This window comes from Danio aesculapii, chromosome 2 (genome assembly GCF_903798145.1).
Source record: "Danio aesculapii chromosome 2, fDanAes4.1, whole genome shotgun sequence".
In the NCBI taxonomy this organism is placed as follows: domain Eukaryota; kingdom Metazoa; phylum Chordata; class Actinopteri; order Cypriniformes; family Danionidae; genus Danio; species Danio aesculapii.
Window position 1 is genome coordinate 26,576,444 of NC_079436.1, and position 21,979 is coordinate 26,598,422.

At 35.6% G+C, this 21,979-nt stretch overlaps 1 protein-coding gene across 3 annotated transcripts; it reads right to left on the minus strand.

Annotated features, from left to right (window-relative positions):
• Positions 1-1,305: 1,305 nt before the first annotated feature.
• u2surp (U2 snRNP-associated SURP domain containing) lies at positions 1,306-20,518 on the minus strand. 3 transcript variants are annotated; one of them, XM_056476301.1, is made up of 26 exons: positions 20,436-20,518; positions 18,171-18,269; positions 16,944-17,055; positions 16,547-16,668; positions 16,395-16,462; positions 16,227-16,315; positions 15,970-16,005; positions 15,767-15,849; positions 15,495-15,660; positions 14,116-14,327; positions 13,534-13,577; positions 10,484-10,588; positions 8,699-8,765; positions 8,445-8,611; positions 7,617-7,779; positions 7,448-7,527; positions 7,275-7,362; positions 7,051-7,188; positions 6,787-6,967; positions 5,253-5,327; positions 5,091-5,154; positions 4,394-4,550; positions 4,195-4,305; positions 3,202-3,329; positions 2,954-3,121; positions 1,306-1,812 (listed from the first exon to the last, which is right to left on the minus strand). In XM_056476301.1, the coding sequence occupies exons 1-26, from the start codon at positions 20,478-20,480 to the stop codon at positions 1,674-1,676; spliced, it is 2,907 nt and encodes a 968-aa protein (XP_056332276.1). In that variant the 5' UTR covers positions 20,481-20,518; the 3' UTR covers positions 1,306-1,673. The 3 variants fall into 3 exon arrangements, with proteins under 3 accessions (XP_056332276.1, XP_056332284.1, XP_056332293.1); XM_056476309.1 differs by lacking the exon at positions 15,970-16,005; XM_056476318.1 differs by lacking the exons at positions 13,534-13,577; positions 15,495-15,660; positions 15,767-15,849; ... (5 more) ...; positions 18,171-18,269; positions 20,436-20,518 and having other exon boundaries at positions 14,116-14,205.
• Positions 20,519-21,979: the final 1,461 nt, after the last annotated feature.

The window sequence follows — 21,979 nt, forward strand, 5'->3', positions numbered from 1 at the left end:
GTACTTCAAATAATCAGAGTAGCTGTATATTTGCTATGCCCCAGCATACAGAGCCTGTCTTACAGTTTGTCAAGCCCACTCACCTGAGTTTGTTTGTGGGGTGCTTGTCTGAACAAGCCATGGAACAGGCCAATAAACAGACTGTTTTAATACTCATCTGCCTTAAGATTACACATTTCATTTATACCGACAGCAAATTTCCTAAAAGGATCAGAATGTCACAACTGTGATGCTCAAATTCATCGACTGCAACTTCAGTTATTAAATCATTGGTTCTAAATAAAAGATTAGCTACATCTAGGGTTTACACAATTGCCTATGATGAATATAAATTGGGTCTATGTACAAGATATATGCCGTAGTTTTTTATATTAAGTTGAGGGTACCATGAAGAAGACCATTTTTTTTTGGAGTTTGTGCCATTTTAAAGGGCACCTATGATGAAAATCAACATTTGTAAGTTATTTGGACAGAACTGTTTGTATGTAAAGTGTCCCCATGGTCATATTAGAGTAAGATAAACACAACAAGTCTCTTTCTGATGTTTCCTGATGTTAAAATAGGACCCAAATCCAAGTGATTTTGAGGCCCACCACAATGTGATGTAAGTGTTGTTGTCCCCACTTACTGAATTAATTGACAAGTTTATAACATGTACATACATGACCACAAAAGTTCTTCGCAAATAAACTGGGGTTAAAATATATGTTACAACTCCGTGACTTTTATAAGTATTTTAAGACAGAGCATGCTTGTAAAAGACAGTTAAATCGTTAACTCTTAACCACTAGAATCACCACGGCTGCATGGTTTCAGTAAACGCAAATAAGTCTGTGTGTGTGTACTGAAAAAGGCATGTGTGTGAGACTCATCATTTCAGAAGGGCTTGAATAAACTCCACCACAAACACATGAAACAAACTTACTTGGTATTCTTGACTGATGAGCTGTATTTCAGTTTGATCGGTGTCTGTCTCTGTGCTGTTTATCTGGCGTAATGCATGATGAGAAGCAGACACGCATGTGGGAACGGTGGGTGGGGAGAAGCAGCTCATTTGCATTAAAAGCCACAGGCTACAAAAACAGCTGCAATGTACTCAGACACCAAAATGGTCAGATTCTGGAGGCTAATAAATAATCTGATGGATATTTTGAGCTGAAACTTTACAGAATGTGCATCAGAATAAAAGGGGTAAAAGAGGTGCCATCCTAAAACTTCACCAGCTTAAAATGGGTTCATTAATACAATAGGTTTAAAAATGTGACGTTTTATACGGGACGCACTTCCAAGCAAAACGCAAGGGAGTCACATAAATTGTGTCTTTATTGAAAAGCAAACATCTATACAACTGAAACTTACACTATTTTAATTTAAGTCAGTTTCATGGGATCTAAAAACAATGACAAAAAGGGAAAAAAAAAACAAAAAAAAAAAGAGAAGTTTTCATATTGATGGATGACTGCCCCGAAGCACTGCAGTTATTTTGTTTTCGGACACGTGGAACATCAACAGAATCTCCTGGACGATGTTATAAAACAGCCTATAGATGAGCCTTAAACACTGTGTGAATGAGAATCAAAACCAGGAGGGCTGAGAGAGGGAATGTCCCTCGCACTGATTTGCAGGACAAATTTGAGGCACAAAAGACGACCCAGGCATCATTTGATAATCTCTCAGTGTTTGCTCTTTTTGGATTTCTTGTGTGAGCGATGGGGCGATCGGGACCGCGATCTGGATTTCTTTGAGGACTTTTTGGGCGTTCTTGATCTGGACCTTCGCGACCTCTTGGGAGTTCTTGGAGGTGAAGGAGACCTGAAATCATATTCAAAAACGAGACATTAGGTTGAGCCTAATGAGGTATATGCACAGCTAGTGGTTTTCAGCCAATGATAAACTTCCGGTGACTATTTTCAATTTCATAAGGCTCCTATTACAGCATCGATGTTGCAATGTCATTACAATACATTCAGTTAAATAGACTCAAGCATTCATTTAATTTCAAGTGTAAAACAAGAAGACTGTGTAATCGCTAGCGCCATCAGGATCAGCAGGTGAGCGCAGAAACTCTAAAAAGTCAGAGTCAGAGTCACTGATTCGATCCAAGACCAACGACGAGATGATCCCAAGGTTTCCATATCCTGGACCAGACCGAATCCTGAGCAGCTACTGTGATGGTCATGGAAGAGTGGAGAACATGAGACTGATTCCTGTGACGGTCCAGAGACAGACGAGTCTTCGCTGAGGCCAGCTTCCAGCCTCCGCCACTGAGACTGCAGCTCTGCACAAGACGTTTGGCCAGCGGAGAAATTAAAACGGTCGTGCCCAACTGAGCCTGGTTTCTCTCAAGGTTTTTTTTCTTCACTTCCGCCTTTAGTGAAGTTTTTTTCCCTCTCCGCTGTTGCCACTGGCTTGCATGGTTCGGGATCTGTAGAGCTGCGCATCGTTGGATTTGCTCTTCAATATTTGGACTCTCAGTAGTGATTATTAAACCACACTGAACTGAGCTCAACTGAACTGAACTTAAACACTACAAACTAAACTACACTGTTCCAATTTACTATGACCTTTTATGTGAAGCTGCTTTGACACAATCTACATTGTATAAGCGCTATACAAATAAAGGTGAATTGAATTGAAATACTGGGGTAAAATAAACTGGGGTCATATTTTAAAGACATGGCAGGGGGAAATGGAATTTAATGCAGTGTTTCTTGTCTAGTCTGCGACCTACTTTATATCGTATCTTTATCAAGCAGTGAAGACCACATGTTTTTTAAAAAAAATCAGACCTTAAACATGGCGATTTTATATTGGAAAGACAGTTCACCGGAAGCGCTGAGGCTGGCTAGCTGAATTGAAAGTCTGTCTGCATACACCCCATTCCAAAAACATGCATATACTGACTGAAACAAACCAAAACAAGCCAACTACAACTAAAAGAAATGAAGATTACCTTTTAGATGACTTGCGGTTGCTTTCTCTAGGAGAGTCTTTATAAGCTGATCGAGAGCTGTCTCTTGTGTAGGATCTATCGGAGCGCTCTGATCGGGGTGAAGGTGATCTGCCCCGTCTGCTGCTGCTGCTTCGAGTCGGGCTGGGGGACGGACTGTGCCTCCGTTTTCTGGCGGGACATTGAAACAACAATGAACACACTGAAAACGTATCAGTTTCACTGGGGAACTATTAAAGTTCTCCTCTTACTTTTCTTTTCTACCCGGTGTGGATTCATCTTTGTCTTTCTCCTTGTGGAACACGTCTGATTTCTCTTTGTCTTTTCTCTCCTTTTCTTTTTCTTTCTCTTTGTCTTTCTCCGTCTCTTTCTCCTTTTCCTGAACAATGTGCAAAAACAATAGTTTAAAATAGGGACGCTCCAATCAGGATTTTTGCAGCCAATTCAGAGTACTGATTCTTTGTCATGATGATCGGCCGATACAGAGTACCGATTCTAATGCTTCAAGATTTATAATGCATTAAGCACATTTTCCCTCAAAGTATGATACTTAAGTGGACATCTTGACTTAGCTAAGAAAACAAGGCAGCTGTATAGAATAGCTTAAACACATCTCTTTTAACCATCTACCATGGACATGCCATGGTCAGAAGCAGCTTTACAGAAAATAAAATGACACCGATATAAAAAAAAACACAAATAATGCAATTTGGAAACATTGCAAATGATGAAAGAAGAATTCAAGATGTCTCAATCAAGAAAAAGTTGAGCGCATATTTGATGCACAAGTCAAAATGCACATTTATAAATCAATTACTTTACTAAAAGGAAATATGCCTATAAAAGACAATTTATTGCAATAAGTATTACAAGTTATAATATTAACTATTCATAAAAAATAGACTAATGAAATTATTGCGCCAATAGACTGTATAAACAAGTCGCACCGCATCTGTATATATTTTAGCTGTTGTAACGGGAGCTCATTTGCTCATTACACATCATTTACCTCATGTGTTGTGGCTGCTGTATAGTATAATCATAAAATATGGGAGCACATGAGTCTTTCTCTGCTTGTAAACTCATAAATAAAACCCTGCGATCGGTTCATGAGATCCGCCAGATTGGTGAGTACCGATCCAGTCATTACATGTGATTATCAGCCGATCAATCGCAGCATCCTTAGCTTAAAAACAAACCAACATACATTAACCAAAATGTCCAACATAAAAGCTGATACTAACCCGCTGTAGTAACTTATCCCGGTAAAGCTCTACTTGCTCCTGAATGCTCTGTCCAGATTTTTTGGGCCGTTTTCCAGATTCAAGCTCATCTTGAAACTTCATGACTTTAAGCTGTAACACAAAGGAAACCGATTATGATCCCCAAACTGATTAAAGATTGTATAGCAGTAGCTTAAACACCTCGAGGATTTTAATGTACCTCAATTTCTCGTAGTTTGGCACGCTTCTCCTCGCTCGTCTCTGAAAACTTTGCTGACTTTAAATCGTACTCTTCTCTAACAGGATTACTGTAGGACTGCTGGTCCACAGCACTGGAGCTCTTGTGGGAGTTTTTGCTTTCTGCTTCACTTTTTGTGCTATGGTAAGACAGTGAAAATAAATTAGATAAAAACTAATGTAGTTTATAATGCGCCAACAAGAATTTTGTAGCTGATACAACTTACAAGTTTTTATCCCATTTAATAATTGAAATAAGCATAAATCTGTTGTACAATGACCGTTTTCATAGGGGCTTTAATCTTCTGTGATTGATAGAAGTTAGATATCAAAGCTTGTTTTAGCTCAAAGTTTTAGCTTTAGCTTGCTGTCTAATGTGTAAGATTATTTTCTTTTTATAAGCAAGTGTAATTAAAGGCTGAGTGAGAGTTGCATTATTAGTTGCTGTTGCCTGTTTTCATCTACTCGTTTTTCATATTTGGTTTGCCTCTTTGCAGTGGCTTGTTCTTAGATTCTAGTTGTATGACAAGATATTTATTATGAACATTATGATGCAATTTGTGAATATTTCATTGTTCCTTGAGCCCTAATAACAAATGTATGTGCATGAGACCAGACAAATTTTGTGACTATTGTTTAAGTCAGAGAATGTGATGTTTTTCAAACTTGGTAAAACTTACCTTGTTTTACTTTTCTCAGATTCTTCTGGTTGATCAAAGATTTCCCATTTTGACGTAGTTACAGCTAGAAATAGAGAGAGAGAGAAGGGAAATGCATTTATAATGTGTATCTGAGGAGAAAATGAAAGTTTAGACAATGTGATAAGTGTCATTTGGACTAACCTTGAGCCTCCAAAGCAGCACCATCCACTGCTTCCCATTTTGATGGGGCAACCTTAAAACCTGGTTTTTGATCCACTGAATAAAAACAAAACAAAACTAACATTAGTCCGAGAAATATTTTGCAATAAAAGAACATTCTGCCCTTCTTTACCGCTCCATGTTTTTCATGTATTTGATTTTAGAAATGCAACTTATAATAATTTCAATGAAACCAGAGAGATTTGTCCCTACATTTTAACTTCATATAACTAAAACTTGAAAGATTCAAAAAGACATAATAAAAGGTATCCATAAACATGAAGTGGTCTAATCAAAGTGCTGAAAATCGACACAATCACTTATTACATACAGACTTAAGTTGGCTAAAAAGCCATATTTACCTGTGATAGACACACTTGGATAGAGCACATAACATGATCACATAATATTGATGTTAAAATGAGGTTTCTTCTAGCTCCTGAATCAAAAAGGTTTTATTTTAAATTAGATTATACACTGAAAATGCCTAAAAGCACTAGTCTGAAACAGCCAGAAAAACACTTCATTAAAAATATCTTAAAGGGTTAGTTCACCCGGAAATGAATTACTTGGTATTAAATGAATACTGTTATTATTTACTCACCCTTGTGTTTTCCAAACCCCTGAGACCTTTGTTTGTCTTCAAAATACAAATTAAGATATTTTAGATTAAATCTGACTAAATCCTCAATAGACAGCAACGTTGGTAACAGCTTGTTCTATGTCCAAAAAAATACCAAAAACATCCTCAGAACAGATCATGTGTCGATTGGTTCAACTGGAATTTTATCGAGCTGAGAGCATACTTTTCCCCACACAAAACAAAAAACAACTTCTTTATTTAACAGTTTCTCCTACTCAGTGTCAGTATAGGGTGCGCATTCATGAGCACTCTGCACAGATGGATCACTCAGATGCTTGTGTGCGATATCCTCTGTTTGAAACAAAGCACAGGCACATCTGAGGTAATTTGTCAGGATCAGAGCAACAGAGTGATCTCATGAATGTGCACCCTATACTGACACTGAGGAAAAGAAACTGTTGAATAAACATGTTATTTTTGTTTTATGCGTGCACAAAAGTTTTCACAAAGCTTGATGATATTATGATTGAACCACTGAAGGCATATGGGCTGTTTTAAAGGTATCTATATTTTTGGACTTTAAAGGAGCCAGAACTGTTGCCGTTTATGGAGGATGACAGAGCTCTGAGATTTAATCTAAATTATCTTAATTTGTGTTTTGAAGATGAACGAAAGTCTCAGGGGATTGGGGATTGAGGGCATTCTCAAAGACATGAGGATGAGTCATTAATAACAGAATTTTAAGTTTTGGGAGAACAAACCCTTCAATTTGTGTTTCAAAGATAAAATGGACTTGGAACAACATATGGGTGAGTAAATGTTGGAATAATACATTATTTGGGGCTGAACTATCCTTTTAAGTGTACTCTGTAGTAGTAGTAGTAAGAAGAATACTAATAAAAGGGATTGGCAGGGGAATGTCAGCATTCTTACAGGGAACTCCATCCAGATCATCATCCGCTCCCTTGATGGGCAGTCCATCCAGGTCATCCATTGATGCACCATCAATAGGGGCTCCATCGATGGGCATTCCATCTACGTCATCCAAAGGAGCGCCATCCAACTCCTCCTCCACAATCGGAGCACCATCAATGTCCTCCACCTTTTCTGGTTGCTATAAACACATAGTTATTCAGTACATGTTTAGATGCCACTCTTAAATTCTAGAAATAATAACTCAATCTGCTTCAATCTAACCTCTGGCACAAGCTCTTCAGGCTCCTTTTCAGGATCAAGACTGACCAGTCCTAAGAAAATGTTCTGAAGTTTGATCAGAAATGGATCAGGATAAACTGCCCAGTCTTCCCACGCACGGAAACAGGACATTACTCGTTGCTGTAAGGACAGAAATCGAAATTCAGAATTTCCAGAAAGTTTATAACGTTAAGAAAAGTGTGTTAAATATGAGAAGGACCGCTTACCTTAAAATTTTCTGATTGTAAATGGCCCTGTATTGTCTTATAAGTAGCATTTAGATCAGAAAATATCTGACATAGTTTTGTTTCAAAGCTGTAAAAGAAAGAAAAAATAAAACTAATTGAGCAGGAAAAAAAACAAGAACAAAGACCTTAAATGGGCACTTAAACACACTTACAATTTTCTGTAATAGGAGGCATTAGCAACTTTTGCAGAGGAGTTATAAAGCACATCTGACACCAAATATAACCTTGCAATCTGAAGGAGGACAGAAATGCAGATGTAAACAAAAGTTCTGCCATGCAAGCAAAAATCCATCAATGTTAAATTTGCAGCATAAAGGTGACCTTCTTTGGCAGAGGAGTTTTGAGTATGGACAGAGACTCGGCGATGCACTCCACAATCTCCTCAGCCGCGTCAGCATGAGTGAGGCAGAAAAACATCCCGCCTGCAATATCACTCTTCCTCGGTGTGAGACCCCGGAGCAACTCCTCTAATTTATCCCTTTCCCTGCAGCAGATCAGAATATTAAGTGCACATAATCAACCAAAAGCATGGCAGCTTCATACTAGAAGAATTCACAGGGTTACCACGGGTCATGGAATTTTTCTTTGTCCAAGTCATAAAATATCAGAGATATTTTGTTTGTGGTTTTAAATTTGTGTTTCCATTTATACAATTTATTGTTTCTTTTTTTCTATTAAAACGCATTTTTATCAAAATGTTGGTTATTTTTCCGCTTTATTTTATTCCTTTCACACGAAACAACCAGCAGTCCTTTAAATAAAATGCAGCCCTTAATGCCAGGATAATGTGAATTTTTAAGAGCTTTGGCTTTGTGACCACTTTAAAAACGAGTGTTAACGGGTACAAGAAAATCTAAAAGAAATGTTCATAAAACCAATACCGAGCTATCAAATATGGGAGAGAAAGCACTTCACAGCCACACAAGAACCAATGTGCTAAGAACCAATTTTTCTCTTAATTTGAGGTAAATTATGAATTGTTGTTCTCATATATGGCTACTGAAGTCAGGAAAAATGATATTCAAGCTAAAAGCATTTTAACATTGTACAATTAATTGAACATTATTTTATTATATACAAGCACACCCGCAGCCTGTTTTACCATTTATTAGATCTAATGGAAATTCAGATTTTGATGCACAGACATACTCGTCCTTCAAGGAACCCTTTTTGCAGATTTCTTCGTCGTCTTCATCCTCGCGCTCCTCATCTTCAGGAGTGCCGTGCAAATATGGGTTGAGAGGAGGCGGTCGCCAAAGAGAACCGTTCTTAAACATCCTGAAGTCTTCCGTTTTCCATTTTGTTGGTGACTCCCCCTATGAGTGGATTTTGTTGAAATTTAACACCTCGATGCATTTCTAAGACATTTTTATGACAGAAAATCAAAAAGAAATGAGACTAACCTGTAAAATGGTGTATAACTTCCACCGATAATAGACATGAGCTGGACTTTGATTTTCAAATAAAAACCTGTTGAATTTACACAAAGGCGTTTAGAAAACAGACCAGAGAACTGTGGAAAATACAGAGTGAGGACTAGACAGTAGAGCATAAGAATTTCTTTTTTACATATTAACCCTCCTATTGACCAAAAATCCAAAAATTACCATTTTAACAGTAGAAAAATTTCTTTGATATTGATAGTTTATTTTTTTATTAAAATGACCCCAACATTAGGCCTGTCACAATATTTATTTTTTGTTGTATGATAAATTGCACCAAGTATATTGCGATAAATAATATTATCGTCATTTTAAGACCATTTTTTATATATTCATTATATAACACCAGAACGACAATGTATTAGCATCATAATGCAAGTACACTCTCCCAAAGAACTCATAAAATTTTATTCTTACGAATATTTAATTTCATTATAGTCATTTTAACAATTTAATAATTAAGCATTGGAATCAGAATGTGAAATCATATATCCTAAACAAGTAAATGTTTACAAAAAATACAAAAAAAGGTAAAGGTCAAGTCAAGAAGCAACCAAGGCTGCAATATCTGCTACCAGATCTATTTTTCAGTTGTCAGACACCCACATGAAAATATACTATAGTAATCTATAGTAAATACTATAGTGTTTTTTTAACCATACTGACACTTATACCCTCAATAGAGACAGAAAGGTTGTGCAATAAGCTAAAATGTTGCTTGAATTGTTTTTTATTAGGGATGTTCAGATCCGATGATGCGAATTCAGACTTGATCGGAGGACTTGAATGAATGAATGAATGAATGACTATATACAATATATATATATATATATAAATAAAACTTGGAATTGCCTGCCGGATATTTTAAATTGAGGTGCTTTTTTTTTTATATTAGATTTTTTTATATTTACAGTTGCACTAAAGTCCAAAAGTGTTTGTTGTTTGTTGAGTCGTTCAATGTTAAAATAAGGTGAATAAAATAAAACATAAGGAACATCCTGGATCTGTTTCTTCGCTCTTTATTCTTTTTTATGTATTATGGAAGTATCGGATCGGTTTCTGTATCGGTAGATACTTAAAATCAAATGACTTGGATCTCGAGGGCAAAAAAAACTGATCGGGACACCCCTAGTTTTTATATATTGGTGATATACATTGCATCACCAAAAATGATTGAGGTCCTGCCCATGTGTTGTGCGATTAAGTCGATATATTGATTATTGTCAACCCAACATTAGGGAAAGGCTTTTACATAGAGACTTCACAAACTAGGGTACAAAAATTATCTCAGGGGTTAATTTTGATGAAGAATTGGCTTTTATGAATACTCTTTTGACTTCTATGAATACGGTCTTGCTAAAACGTTTGCATGAATATGCAGGCACATTTAGCAATTGAAAATATAAAACTACTTTAAATAATAAGAGGCGCCCACTGATTAAATATTTATAAAATACTGCACACTGATTAATGAGGGAAAACCTTATTCACTTAGTTTAAGAGTCTGTGACTTCTTCATGCAAAATGAATCTGAGGATTAAAATAACATTTCTGATGCTTTATTTTAGAGGTTTAGTGAGGGAAGGTCATTTTTGATTCTTTAACAAAAGGAAAATGCAGACATTAGGATTAGATCATTCATGTAGAAACAGTGGCACAAAGCAGTTTATTTTTTGCTGTGCCTTCTTTGATGCTAACTCTCTGCTGACACATCATTCTCTCCAGAATCACTGTAATCAGGCTCACCTGTAGAGTGGATTGTTGATTTCTCTGTTCATGATCATAGCTTCAAACATAGGGCCCTCACGCACCACAAACTCGATCATTCGGTGGATGAGAGAGAGCAAATTCCTACGAGAAAAACACAGTTAAAGCAAAACAGATTCAGCGCCATCACCAGCCACACCTAAACCACTACTATATATGACATTTGATGAAATGCAACATTCTTGAGCTTACTATCCATGAGTCATAAAGATGTTTGAGCTTTTAAGATTTAAAACTGACTGCCAGCTATGACAGCTTGTAACAATCAAATCATTAAAATCCTCTCTATATATACACACATATGAGTCTCAGCCATAGCATTTTGCCCTAGTAACTTAAAACTGATCGTGCTACTAACTGTGAGGCCGAGTGTTAAGTGATCTTTCTTGCTTTTTTTGACAATAGACAAGTGTGGATGGATAGGGACAAAATCATGTAAGCTTTTCTAGTTAAGGGATGGGGACAACAACTGGCTTCCTGACTGGCTCGTGAAGTGGCCGATAAAAATCAACAGATGATGTTTTTTTAAAATGTACTGAAACACAGATCACAAGTATTGGAGCCGATCATACCAATGTCAGGCAATCATTCTGTATACTTTCCCCAATCCATCCTGTGACGCTTTTCTGGTCCCTCGCTGCTGCAGACAGTTCAACTTGTGCTGCTCACCAAGGCCAATGTCAAAGGTCACTGAGACTATGGGGATCGTGTGTCGCTTTTGTGCCCTGCTACCGGGGCAGCTGAAGTGAGCAATAGCCAGAGGACTGGATTTGTGTAACTGACACTAGGTGATTGTGCAGTGTTGTAGCTGCTACATTAGTAGTGGTGTAATGAATCACATCTGATGTAGTGCGGCCAATAAAAACTCTCTCAGAAACTAGTGTGGAACAATCTGTAAAGCATGCTGTAACAATCATATTTAGAATAATTCCTTGTAAAAGTAAAATTTATAATATAGTAAAATAAAACCTCAAATGTTTATGAAACATTTCTTCTTATCAAAGCAGAAAACTGTTGTGTAATCCTAAAATCTTCATGTAAACTGATACCAGCATTGATTCAAAATAAAATCTTTTCAAATATTAAGAAGTCCCAAGGCTGATTTAAACTTTCGCCTGGCACCGCGTCACGGACCTCTGCTGAGTGCGCATGCACCTCACAAAACGGACAAGGCTTTAATACTTGACATGTTCGGCAATGAGACATTTTTTAAAATGACAGGAGGGCGGTCAAAAGAAACTGTCCGTAACGTCAGACGAATAAACAGAGAGGTGGGACGTTTCCGAAACCACGTCATGTCATTAATATCGTTTAGGATTTTTAATTATAATCATTAAAATAGTTTATGAAAATAAAGATTTTTATAACCTTTTAAAATGTTTTTTCAATCAAACAGTTCTACCTATTAAAGTTTATTAAAATATAAATAACAACAGAACATGGGTTGCTTTTTTATTATGGCAATAATAAAAGCAAAAAAAGAACACTTACTAAAAAATACTGACGATTTTTTAGATTTAGCCTGCTTCATAATTCACACATTACTGTCTGGCTAGGTTGTGTCCTCAACTTGTATGCTAAAAAGGCAATAATGGTGCATCACTCCAGATCATGGTCACCAATAAAGCCCAGAAAAACAAGGGAAGCCGATAGGTTCAAATATTCTTTTTCAGTTATCAAGTAAATAATTTGTTATTTCATTTTAGTTTTGTAACTATTAAATTAATTTAAATTCAAAATTGTAATGTATAAATCAGTGTAAAACCTACAAATGATGGAAAAACATATGGAGTCTGTACTTTTGCCATGGCCTCTCTTTTTGGTTTTAACAAACTTTTCCCTCAAGATTTTCTAAACTTTTTTTTACAAAAACTTTCCTCCTTTCACCACAGCCGTTGCAATTTCGAGCCAAATTATTGGCCATCTGGTTATCCCCATGTTCATGCATGGACGGATCATAAAGATATCTGTACAGTCGTACCTTTTTCAGACAAACTCTTATCAAAGTGATTCATATTCAGCTCAAATCAAACACGGCACCGTGCAAACGGTTTGCTTGAGTCTCAAAAAAAACTTTGTGCACTCCTCCAGCCGAAATCATGTGGCGCACACTTAAGCGAACCTCCGCAAACACTGTGTCAGAGTCACCGCACACTCAAGCGAACTAGCAGACACGACGACTATAAATGAGGCTTTAGTTTTTAATACACTCCTGAGATACATATACACATACATATATATACACAGTTTTATCAGAATTATTCAACCCCCTGATTTATTAGCCCCTGTTTATTTTTTCCCCCAATTTCTGTTTATCGAAGAGAAGATTTTTTTCAACACATTTCTAATCATAATAGATTTAATAATTAATAACAGATTTATTTTATCTTTGCCATGATGACAGTACATAATATTTTACTAGATATTTTTCAAGACACTTCTATACAGCTTAAAGTGGCATTTAAAGGCTTAACTAGGTTAATTAGGTTAACTAGGCAGGTTAGGGTAATTAGGCAAGTTATTGTATAACGATGCATTGTTCTGTAGAAAATATAGCTTAAAGGGGCTAATAATTTTTACCTTAAAATTAAAAACTTTTTATTCTAGCCAAAATAAAGCAAATAAGACTTTCTCCAGAAGAAAAAAATATTATTAGACATACTGTGAAAAAGTCCTTGCTCTGTTAAACATCATTTGGTATCTATTTAACTTTATAAACTTTTTTTAATCTAATCCCAATCTTTCGAGAGGACGATTTTTGTCTACTAAATCATTCATCTATATAACTCCCTCTACTAATTTGAATGTCACTACCCGAGCAGTGTGATGTAATGTCTTGAACAATTAAAAACAATGCATGTGTGTACTTTGTATTGTTAGTAGCTGTACATGAGTTTCATGCAAGGCCTCAACTATTGCTCACTCAAAGCAGCTTCTGGTAGCATGGATATGGCCAATCGTTTAAACTACAGAGATGGGATAAGTTCTCTACATTTCATAAGAATTTGGAAAAAAAGAAAAACATGTACCTTTCTGTTGGGATAACCACTTTGACTATGGCTTGCGACAGAGTCTGGATATGAAGTCACATCAGATAATAAACATAGAATATATGTGAGTATTGTTAAAAAGAAACAGGCATAACACTAAATGCATCATAAACTCCTACAACAACAAACGTGTTCTATGGTGTCAGTTTTAAAACTTGACTGAACATTCCTTAGAGGAGCAAGAGGCAGTGAAATCATACATGATCTGAATGATCCATAAAATACTAATATATTTTAAGCTTAAACAGTATCAATTTCATACTAGCTTGCATGTCTTGTACAATGAATAATCTACACAAAAACACTTACCGGTAAAATCAGCATGGTACATTCATACATTTTTTTAACAATTTTATTTTATAATTAACTACAATTGCACAATTCTATGGCCAAAATATTTATTCTTTTAAATAGTATTAGATTTAAATATCTGCACCTTCTCCACACACTCAAATACAATACAATACATGTAAGTAAACATTCCTAAGATAGTCTTTTGTTCCTAACTACACTTAAGACCATTCTAAACAAAATCGTTTTGTCCCACATATGCCAAGTTACCTTCTCAAACTCCTCTTTGCACTTTGGAGGGGGAGGCATGGCCGCGTTGGGGTTCTTCAGCCTCTCTTTGGGCTGGGCATTGAAGGGCAGGCCGGAGGGTGGAGGTGGGAGGGTGTGCTCCATCATTGAAGGTGGAATGTATATTGGATGAGGAGGAATTGGTACACCTTTGCCCCATCCCAGTTTCATTTCAAAGTTCATTATCATTTTACCTGAAACAGACAGCATTTGCTAAATTAATTACTGGTTTTAAGAGACAAGAATGTGTAAAATATGCTAAATGACTTTTCCAATACATAACATTAGCTGATTGATATGGATTGTTTTAGTCTTTTTTTGATGGTTGATTTAAGTGCCTCAGGGTGTATTTACATTTGGGAGGATTGGTTCAGTTAATGGTGTTCCTATTGTATTTTCGTTCTCTAGATTCATTTGCTCCAGACAAAAAAAGTAATTAATTATAAAATGAATTTTGTTAAGCTCAGTCATTTTTAAGAATGATACCAATATTTGTGTAAGATTCTTCTTGTGGCATGCAAAAAGACTATAACAAAAGAACTGGCTTAAAGCCTTAACGTTGAATCATAAGCAGTGGTTTGAGATAATTGAAGAAATCCAGGTAATGGAAAAACTGACATTTATGTTGAGGATAATAACGGATATTTTCAGGAAGGTTTGGGGAAAAATGGTTAAAATATAGGTTTGTGTTAAGCCCTTTTTTTTACTTATTTTACATGCAAGTTTATGTGGTGTGAATATATTGGTATTACTGCACAAAAAGTGAATAAATAAAAAATAATAATAAAAAGTTATGTGGAAAAAAAAAAATGTGGAAAAAAATAAAAAATAAAATAAAATGTGGAAAAAATATCAAATTACACAGATAAAAAAAATTACAAATATGAGCACACCCTTAGACAAAAACATTCACTATTTGAATACAGTTTTTTAAAAGCACAGATAAGAATTGGTGCAATTAAATGTGTAATACAATACATAGTTTTAAAAACCAAAACTTTAAAGTGAATCGTGATTTAAATTAAATGGGTAAATTAATCTGATTTATTCTTTATGTAGCAACTTCTTGAATCTGAAAATCTATTGCAGGATTTTTCATAAATAACTAAAAAAAAAAAAAAGTGCATTAGCATGCTGAAAGTACGTAGACAAAAAAAAATAACACTTGCCCTTATTTATAAGTCAAAATCACTGATCAACAACAAACAAATGCATTACATAGTTTACATCTTGTCATAATAAAAGAGTCATACACCTATTGCCCCCGAATACAACTAACAGGCAAATAAAAGCACCAAACATCAATTGATTTGGCAAGTTATATTGGTCAACCACAGGCAGATTGGATCAAATATATTTACCATTTAAATGTTTAAGTGCACGTTCAGCGTCTCTCCTCGTCATGAAGGCTACAAAGCCACAGTTCCTTTCTCTGGCCCTCTCCTCATCAGTCCTAGGCCACATGATTTTCACACTGGCTAAGGGACCATACCGACCAAATTCCTGGCAGAGCATCTCCTCATTCATCTGGAGTGTGAAAGAGTGTGTTTCAGCATTGCAAACTGGGTTTGAGAAATAAGCTAACACTAGCATCTATGAAGAAGAAGAAGAAGAAAAAAAAAAAGGACTTTACCTGAGGATTTATGTTGCCTAAATACAGATTTGTGGTTGTCGGATCTCCAACGTCATGTGAGCCAGGAGCCGAATCATCCAAGACTGAAAAGCAAAATGACAACTCTAAAAAAACAACTGATGTTTGACCCATCTCTTCTTCCATGATGGGATACATAAAAGCAAAATGCTCATTGCATTACACAGTATATAAAACAAAATTACCACTGGACGGACGGTTTCTTCGTGAAGAACCATCCGCTAAAAGCAGAAGAAAAGCAGTGTGAATTTTGTTTCCTGACTATAATAAGCGTATAAGCTGCCGAATTGTGGCAGCGGCCAAGACATGTGGAAGGGGCGCAAACTTGACTGGGTCTGACTCCACGGGTGAACACGGGGGAAACGGACTGCTTTGGTGGAGGAGGAAAAAAGAAAAGAAAAAGGAAAGAGAGAGAAAGAGAGAGATAAAAAACATAACTTACAGGATCGCCTTCCTTCCGTTGTGGGAAGAGGCTCAAAACGACTGACTCGGCCCTTCAACCTGTGACGTTCATCACGCTCCTCCTGTATCCTGAAAAACAAAGGATTGTTTATTAAGACGATCTTTATTTCAGCACATTAAACAGGCTGTTTGAGTTCATTTGTCTTACTGTTTGAGTTCTTCTTTGAAGAGCTCAAGGTTGCTCTTTTTCTTTTCTTTGTCTCCCTTTTTCGATGCCTAGTTAATGAAAAGAAATGCGTTATAAGACAAAACAGATGCTTTAAAATAAGGTAATACGAAAATAAATCACTAAAGACTCACATTGCGTTTATCTATTGGTAAAAACTGTTGTGGGGTTTCCAAAGGTAAAAAACTTTTAGCTTCCACAATCCTTGATTTTGGTTTGTAGAGCTTTCCTTTCTTCTCATCGGCTGCCGATTCCTCTGTAATGGAAACGTAATCGATATAAAGGCATTGACAATTATGAGGAATGTTGAAACAAACATTCAAACATATTACAGAAAAAAATATTTTAAATTGCAATCTGAAACAAACAAAAAAAAAAGGATCTAGTATGTATATAGAGAGACAAAAATAAACAGTGCATGTCCATTTTTAGCATTTGCTTACATCACATTGTATAACTGTAGAATTAGACCCCAGATTAAAAAAAATCAGCCTTAAGGTCACTGCAGAAACATTCACATAATAATCCTACCTTTCGTAGCATTAGCAATCCCACCACGTACAAAAGTCTTCACTTTTCCTTCACCTCCCTCAAAGGCAGCAAGAAATTCCTCATAGATCTCTGCAGCTGCCCTTTCATCCTCCTGTGAAAACGTGTCAGATATTTATCCAACTGCAATAAGGTAAACTTGTGCAAAGCATGTGAGAATTATCAGGATGTTATGTTTCTGCTTTTGTTTGTATGCAATATGTACTATGACATGTCATTTATCTGTGACTTTGAGAATGACAACTGATTATTAGGGCTGTGAAATATATCAAAATATCACAAATGTGCTTAAGGCAATGGTTTACAGTAAACTAGTGATTTAATACAAGTATTTTGTCATCATGCCTCCTTTTCCAGGATATGATATCTCATTTACGACTATAGGCTTGGTATGTCTGCAGTTATACATTAATGTATTTCTGAAACCAAGCAGAGTTGACTTGCTGGTTTTCTTATCCAAAAATCTGTCATAATTTAGTATGGATGCTGAAATATAACCAAGCAAGCAATATTAACAGCAATTATACTTTGCTTCAAGTGTTTTTGTTTTCGCGATTGTTCAAACTTGATGTTTTCAGGATGATACAACTATACTGGTAATGTAGTGATAATTATCTAAATACAAATATGGTGATGACATTTACGTTTGTTTGTTTGTTTACATTGTTAAAATTTCTGATTTGTTTTATGCAACAGCAAAGCATGCCTGGTCACTTTTAGAAGTTGTAGTAATGCTTTCTTTTCAGTTAAATAAAATGAATATGTTGGAAAGAACATTTTAAAAATATATTCCATATCACATTTCTTTATGATTGTATTATTAAGCAACCAAAAATTTTAGATAGGCCAAAATAGGTCATGCACGAATAGTAAGTTTTTCTTTTTTGCTAAGGCAACACCATGAGGACTTCTAAAACACTAAAGCACCACACAATTTTTAGTTTTGTAAATGGTAACACCGAGAGAGAAGAAAAAAAAAAAGCAGTCACAATTAATGGACACACACTACAACTTTTAATATTATAACCAAACTAAAGAAACACAAGAAGAAACATGAAGATCATTACTAGAAAACTTAAGACAAATTAAACTGTACTAAAATATAATTTGATAACTTGATACTCCAATGGTTACAGAAGATAACACGCCATTGACAAGTGCATGCAAACCTTTAGACTGGTAAGACCTTACTGGATCTCTTTTTCTTACCTTCTTCTTGATTTCATCTTGCTCTTTTTTACTTAGTGTTCTTTTTGCAACTGCCATCTTGCCAATACTGAAAGCCTTTAGCTTACTTTCCAATAAAGCCTGCGTAAAAAATATAAACAATTGATTATATACTGACAGGCATAACATCACTTGTCTAAAGATACATCTTTAGCTTCTAGACTTAAAAAAGAGATGTTAATACATTCCTATAGTCCCTACGGAAGGAAAACAAGAAATTGTGAAAATTATTTATTTAAGGGTTTGCTTAACCCTTGTGCACTGTTCAAATGTACCACCATTTTGTTATGCTCGGGATGAAAACATCCACTGAATTAAACTGCTGTAAAAGTGCATGAGATAAATATTTCTTTCAATTTTTTTGTTTTTGTTTGCATAAATCTGTTAATCAACCTCAGTCCTGATCAAAACTACTAAATTGTTTAGAAAGCTACAGGATTTTAACTCCTTAATTGCCAAATTCACAATTGATGTCACTGATTTGGTATAAAAAAAATAAAAATAAAATAAAAAAAATGACATTTTCAATATAAAAAGTAATTGTGGACTGGATTTTTTTTACCTTTTTTTCCACAGTCTTGGACACGTGAACGATTAGTAACAACATTGGCATTGATGCCTTGTTAGATTTTCATTTTTTCTCCCTAATTTACTGTTGGTGGCTGTGTTTGACCCATTGACTTCCATTATCACCACATTTGATGGTGCTACATAAATGCAGTCTTTGTTTTTGGTTCCTCCATGTAGTTCTAAATGCATATTTTGATTTTCACAGACACATCCAGGTAAGTGTGCAAACATCACTCTTACACACACCTTAATTTGCTGTTATACTCCATATAAAACCCCAAAACTAAGCTTTTTTTTTTTTGCACAGGCCTATCTAAAGGGTTAATGGTGCCAACTGATGATCAACAGTAAAAATTACAAATTTCACCTCTTACCAACAGGGAAAATGACCAACAATCAAAAATGCATAATTATATGGCGTCATGTTTCTGTAATCAAAAAATGTGGTTATAATGGAAGTCAATGGGGCAAAAACAGCCACCAACAGTAAATTAAGGAGAAAAAATTAAAATCAATCAAAAACAATGCATCAAAGGCGATGCTGTTTCACGTCCAAGACTTTAATACAATGTTTTAGAAAAAACCCAGTCAACAATTACTTTTATATTGAAAAATTTTGTGTTTCTTTTACCAAATCAGAGACATCATTTATGAATTTGGCTATTAAAGATTTAAAATCCTATAATCTAAGCAATTTAGTAGTTTTGACCAAGACTGAGGAAGATTAACAGATTTATGCAAAAAATTGAAACATTTATTTGATGCATTTTACAGCAGTTAAATTTAGTGGATGTGTTCATCCCTAACAAGAGGGTGGGAACATTTCATTTTTCCAAAATAAGATTTGTCAACAAAAATCATTCTGCTAGCTGAAACACAGAAAAAGTTCTGGCCAAATTAAGATTTAAAATCACCCTAGGGTGGATAAAAACATCCCCAACAGTGCACAAGGGTTAACTTCTTTGACGTTCCAGCCACCATGATTGAAAACATTCATTTATTTATCACTGAGTATCAGGAAAGATGAGCTGAATTAACAATTATACAGAATTATATAGAAGTAACGTGACAATATATATGACAATTAAAACGTATATCTAACGTATCTCAAGGCGTTTTGACACGTTCACGTGGCTAGCAATACTGGCCACTATGTAGCAAAACTTGTTAGCTCTTCAAAGCAAAACTGACATGTCAGCCCAACTTTAAACATGCAAATTCGCGAATTTGATATTAACAGCAACAACAATTCCTATTTCCTCTCTAACGTTACAGGTGTGTTCAAAACATTCGGAGATCAATATAACACTGTAATATTCATAAACACTGCGTTCCGTGTTAGCATTGTCATCAAACAATAAAAATACCGCAACTTAACGTTAGTTCATGTTCTGTGGTGGTGTCAAACTTATAATAACACATAACATAGCTAGGCAAAGTGCAGCATATATACCAAACATATTTTATTATATTACAGAGAAAATCTGTGCACCGCCGGTGTCTAGCTAACAACACTGCTAGCGCGTTAGCATCACAACTGAGCTGCTCAATGGACCTTTCTCAAATGCCAGAAAAACACACTTAATAGTCAATCGCAAAATTATTCTGCGTTTCGTATCATAAACCAAATAAATTGACTTTAAAATGCTGAAATAAAACGTAAAAGTCATAATATACCTTAGAGTTGCCTTTCTGGGCCCCACCTGGCGTTTTGTCCGCCATTTTGCCCGACACTGTGGAAGCGCGTGAGGCGCGTTCTCTCTCTCTCTCTCTCTCTCTCTCTCTCTCTCTCTCTCTCTCTCTCTCTCTCTCTCTCTCTCTCACTCACCCACTCACTCTCACACACACATACAAACACAGAACAAGTCGATTTGACGTCAGAAACCGATCTTGTGTGTGATTTTAGTCCTCGAATCTGAGCAGACTGTTGCACGAGACATTGACTTTCAGAATGTATTTTAAAGGTGTTTTTGTACATGCTTATGATACTGGTTTTAGCTGGTTGAAACTGGTGTTTTCACTTCTAGGTTAAGAAGACTAGATATTTGGGCTAGCCTACATCATTTTGCCACTATTGCCAACTATTGTTCTCTTAAGTTCTAGATGCAGTAGGATATAGTTCTGCATAAAGCAGGACTTGGATATTTGGATACTTGGATTTCAGCATGGGGGTCTAGACTAAACTTAGCATTTATCATTGCAAAAAAATGTATTTGACAGTTAAGCCATTTACTTACTATTTACTTGCCATCAGTGTGTCCCAAATGGTTATAGGTTCGGTTAGCCTACTTTTTTTTACACAAAAATGAAAAATGTTGATCAGTAGCCACTAAAATGCCACTAAAATGAGATCATACATTCATATAATTATTAATCACCCGTTTCTAAATGGTCTATCTCTAAAAGTGAGGGGGACCCCCCGTCCCCCACGGTTGCTACACCCCTGTGTGTTTGTGTCTGACTGTTTGTGTGTGCATGTCACTGAGGCATGTGTAGGGCTATGTGTACATGTAAACATAGATGAGCTCACACATTCATTGAAAAGAGAAAGGGTGAAAGAGACATTTTGGTAGAAGTGATAGGTGTTGAAGAAGTCAAATGTTAAACATTACGAGAACAAAGTCCACCTGTTCTCCTCTCTTAAAAGGTTTTGTCATTGTTGGCACGAGGTGGTGGTTGTTTTATCTCTATTGATTTTGCTTAGTACTTTCAATTTAGTGTTGTTTGTTGTAATGATTAGTTAGGTCTTGTTCTGTTAGATACTTTAACATCTGGTTAACCGAAGTTGTGGTTCCTTTTTTGTAAATCCTATTTTAGATATTTTTTCTTAATAAATATTTTTCGTTGCAAACCTTCGTTTGTCACAGTGTTGAGCTGGTCGTGACAAATTCAAATAAGAAAAACTGATAAGCAGCATAAAAATGTAGCCTTTCATTAATCATTCAACTTACGAACCAATTTGCAATAATTGGTGATAGGAGATCACTCCATTTCACACATCAGAAAAGCAGAAGCAGCTTTTGAAGAACTCCATTAAATCATTTTGTTTTTGTACAATATATTTATAACTTTTTTCAATTTGCATATCACAACAGATTACAGTTACAGAATAATAATCATGAAGACACCCTATTCTCCCTCCCATCAACCCATTCCCTTAAAATAAATAAATAAAATAAATAAATGAGAACAAAAAACAAAAAAAAAAGGATTTGTTTGAA

Bases quoted from the DNA above. Each gene is read 5' to 3' on its own strand.
- u2surp (XM_056476301.1), bottom strand. From the start codon at position 20,480: ATGGCGGACAAAACGCCAGGTGGGGCCCAGAAAGGCAACTCTAAG. The intron at 17,056-18,170 runs GTAAGAAAAAGA...ACGTTTTCACAG, and splicing joins AAGATGAAATCAAGAAGAAG to GAGGATGAAAGGGCAGCTGC. The intron at 5,328-6,786 runs GTAAGAATGCTG...GTTTTTATTCAG, and splicing joins TGATCTGGATGGAGTTCCCT to TGGATCAAAAACCAGGTTTT.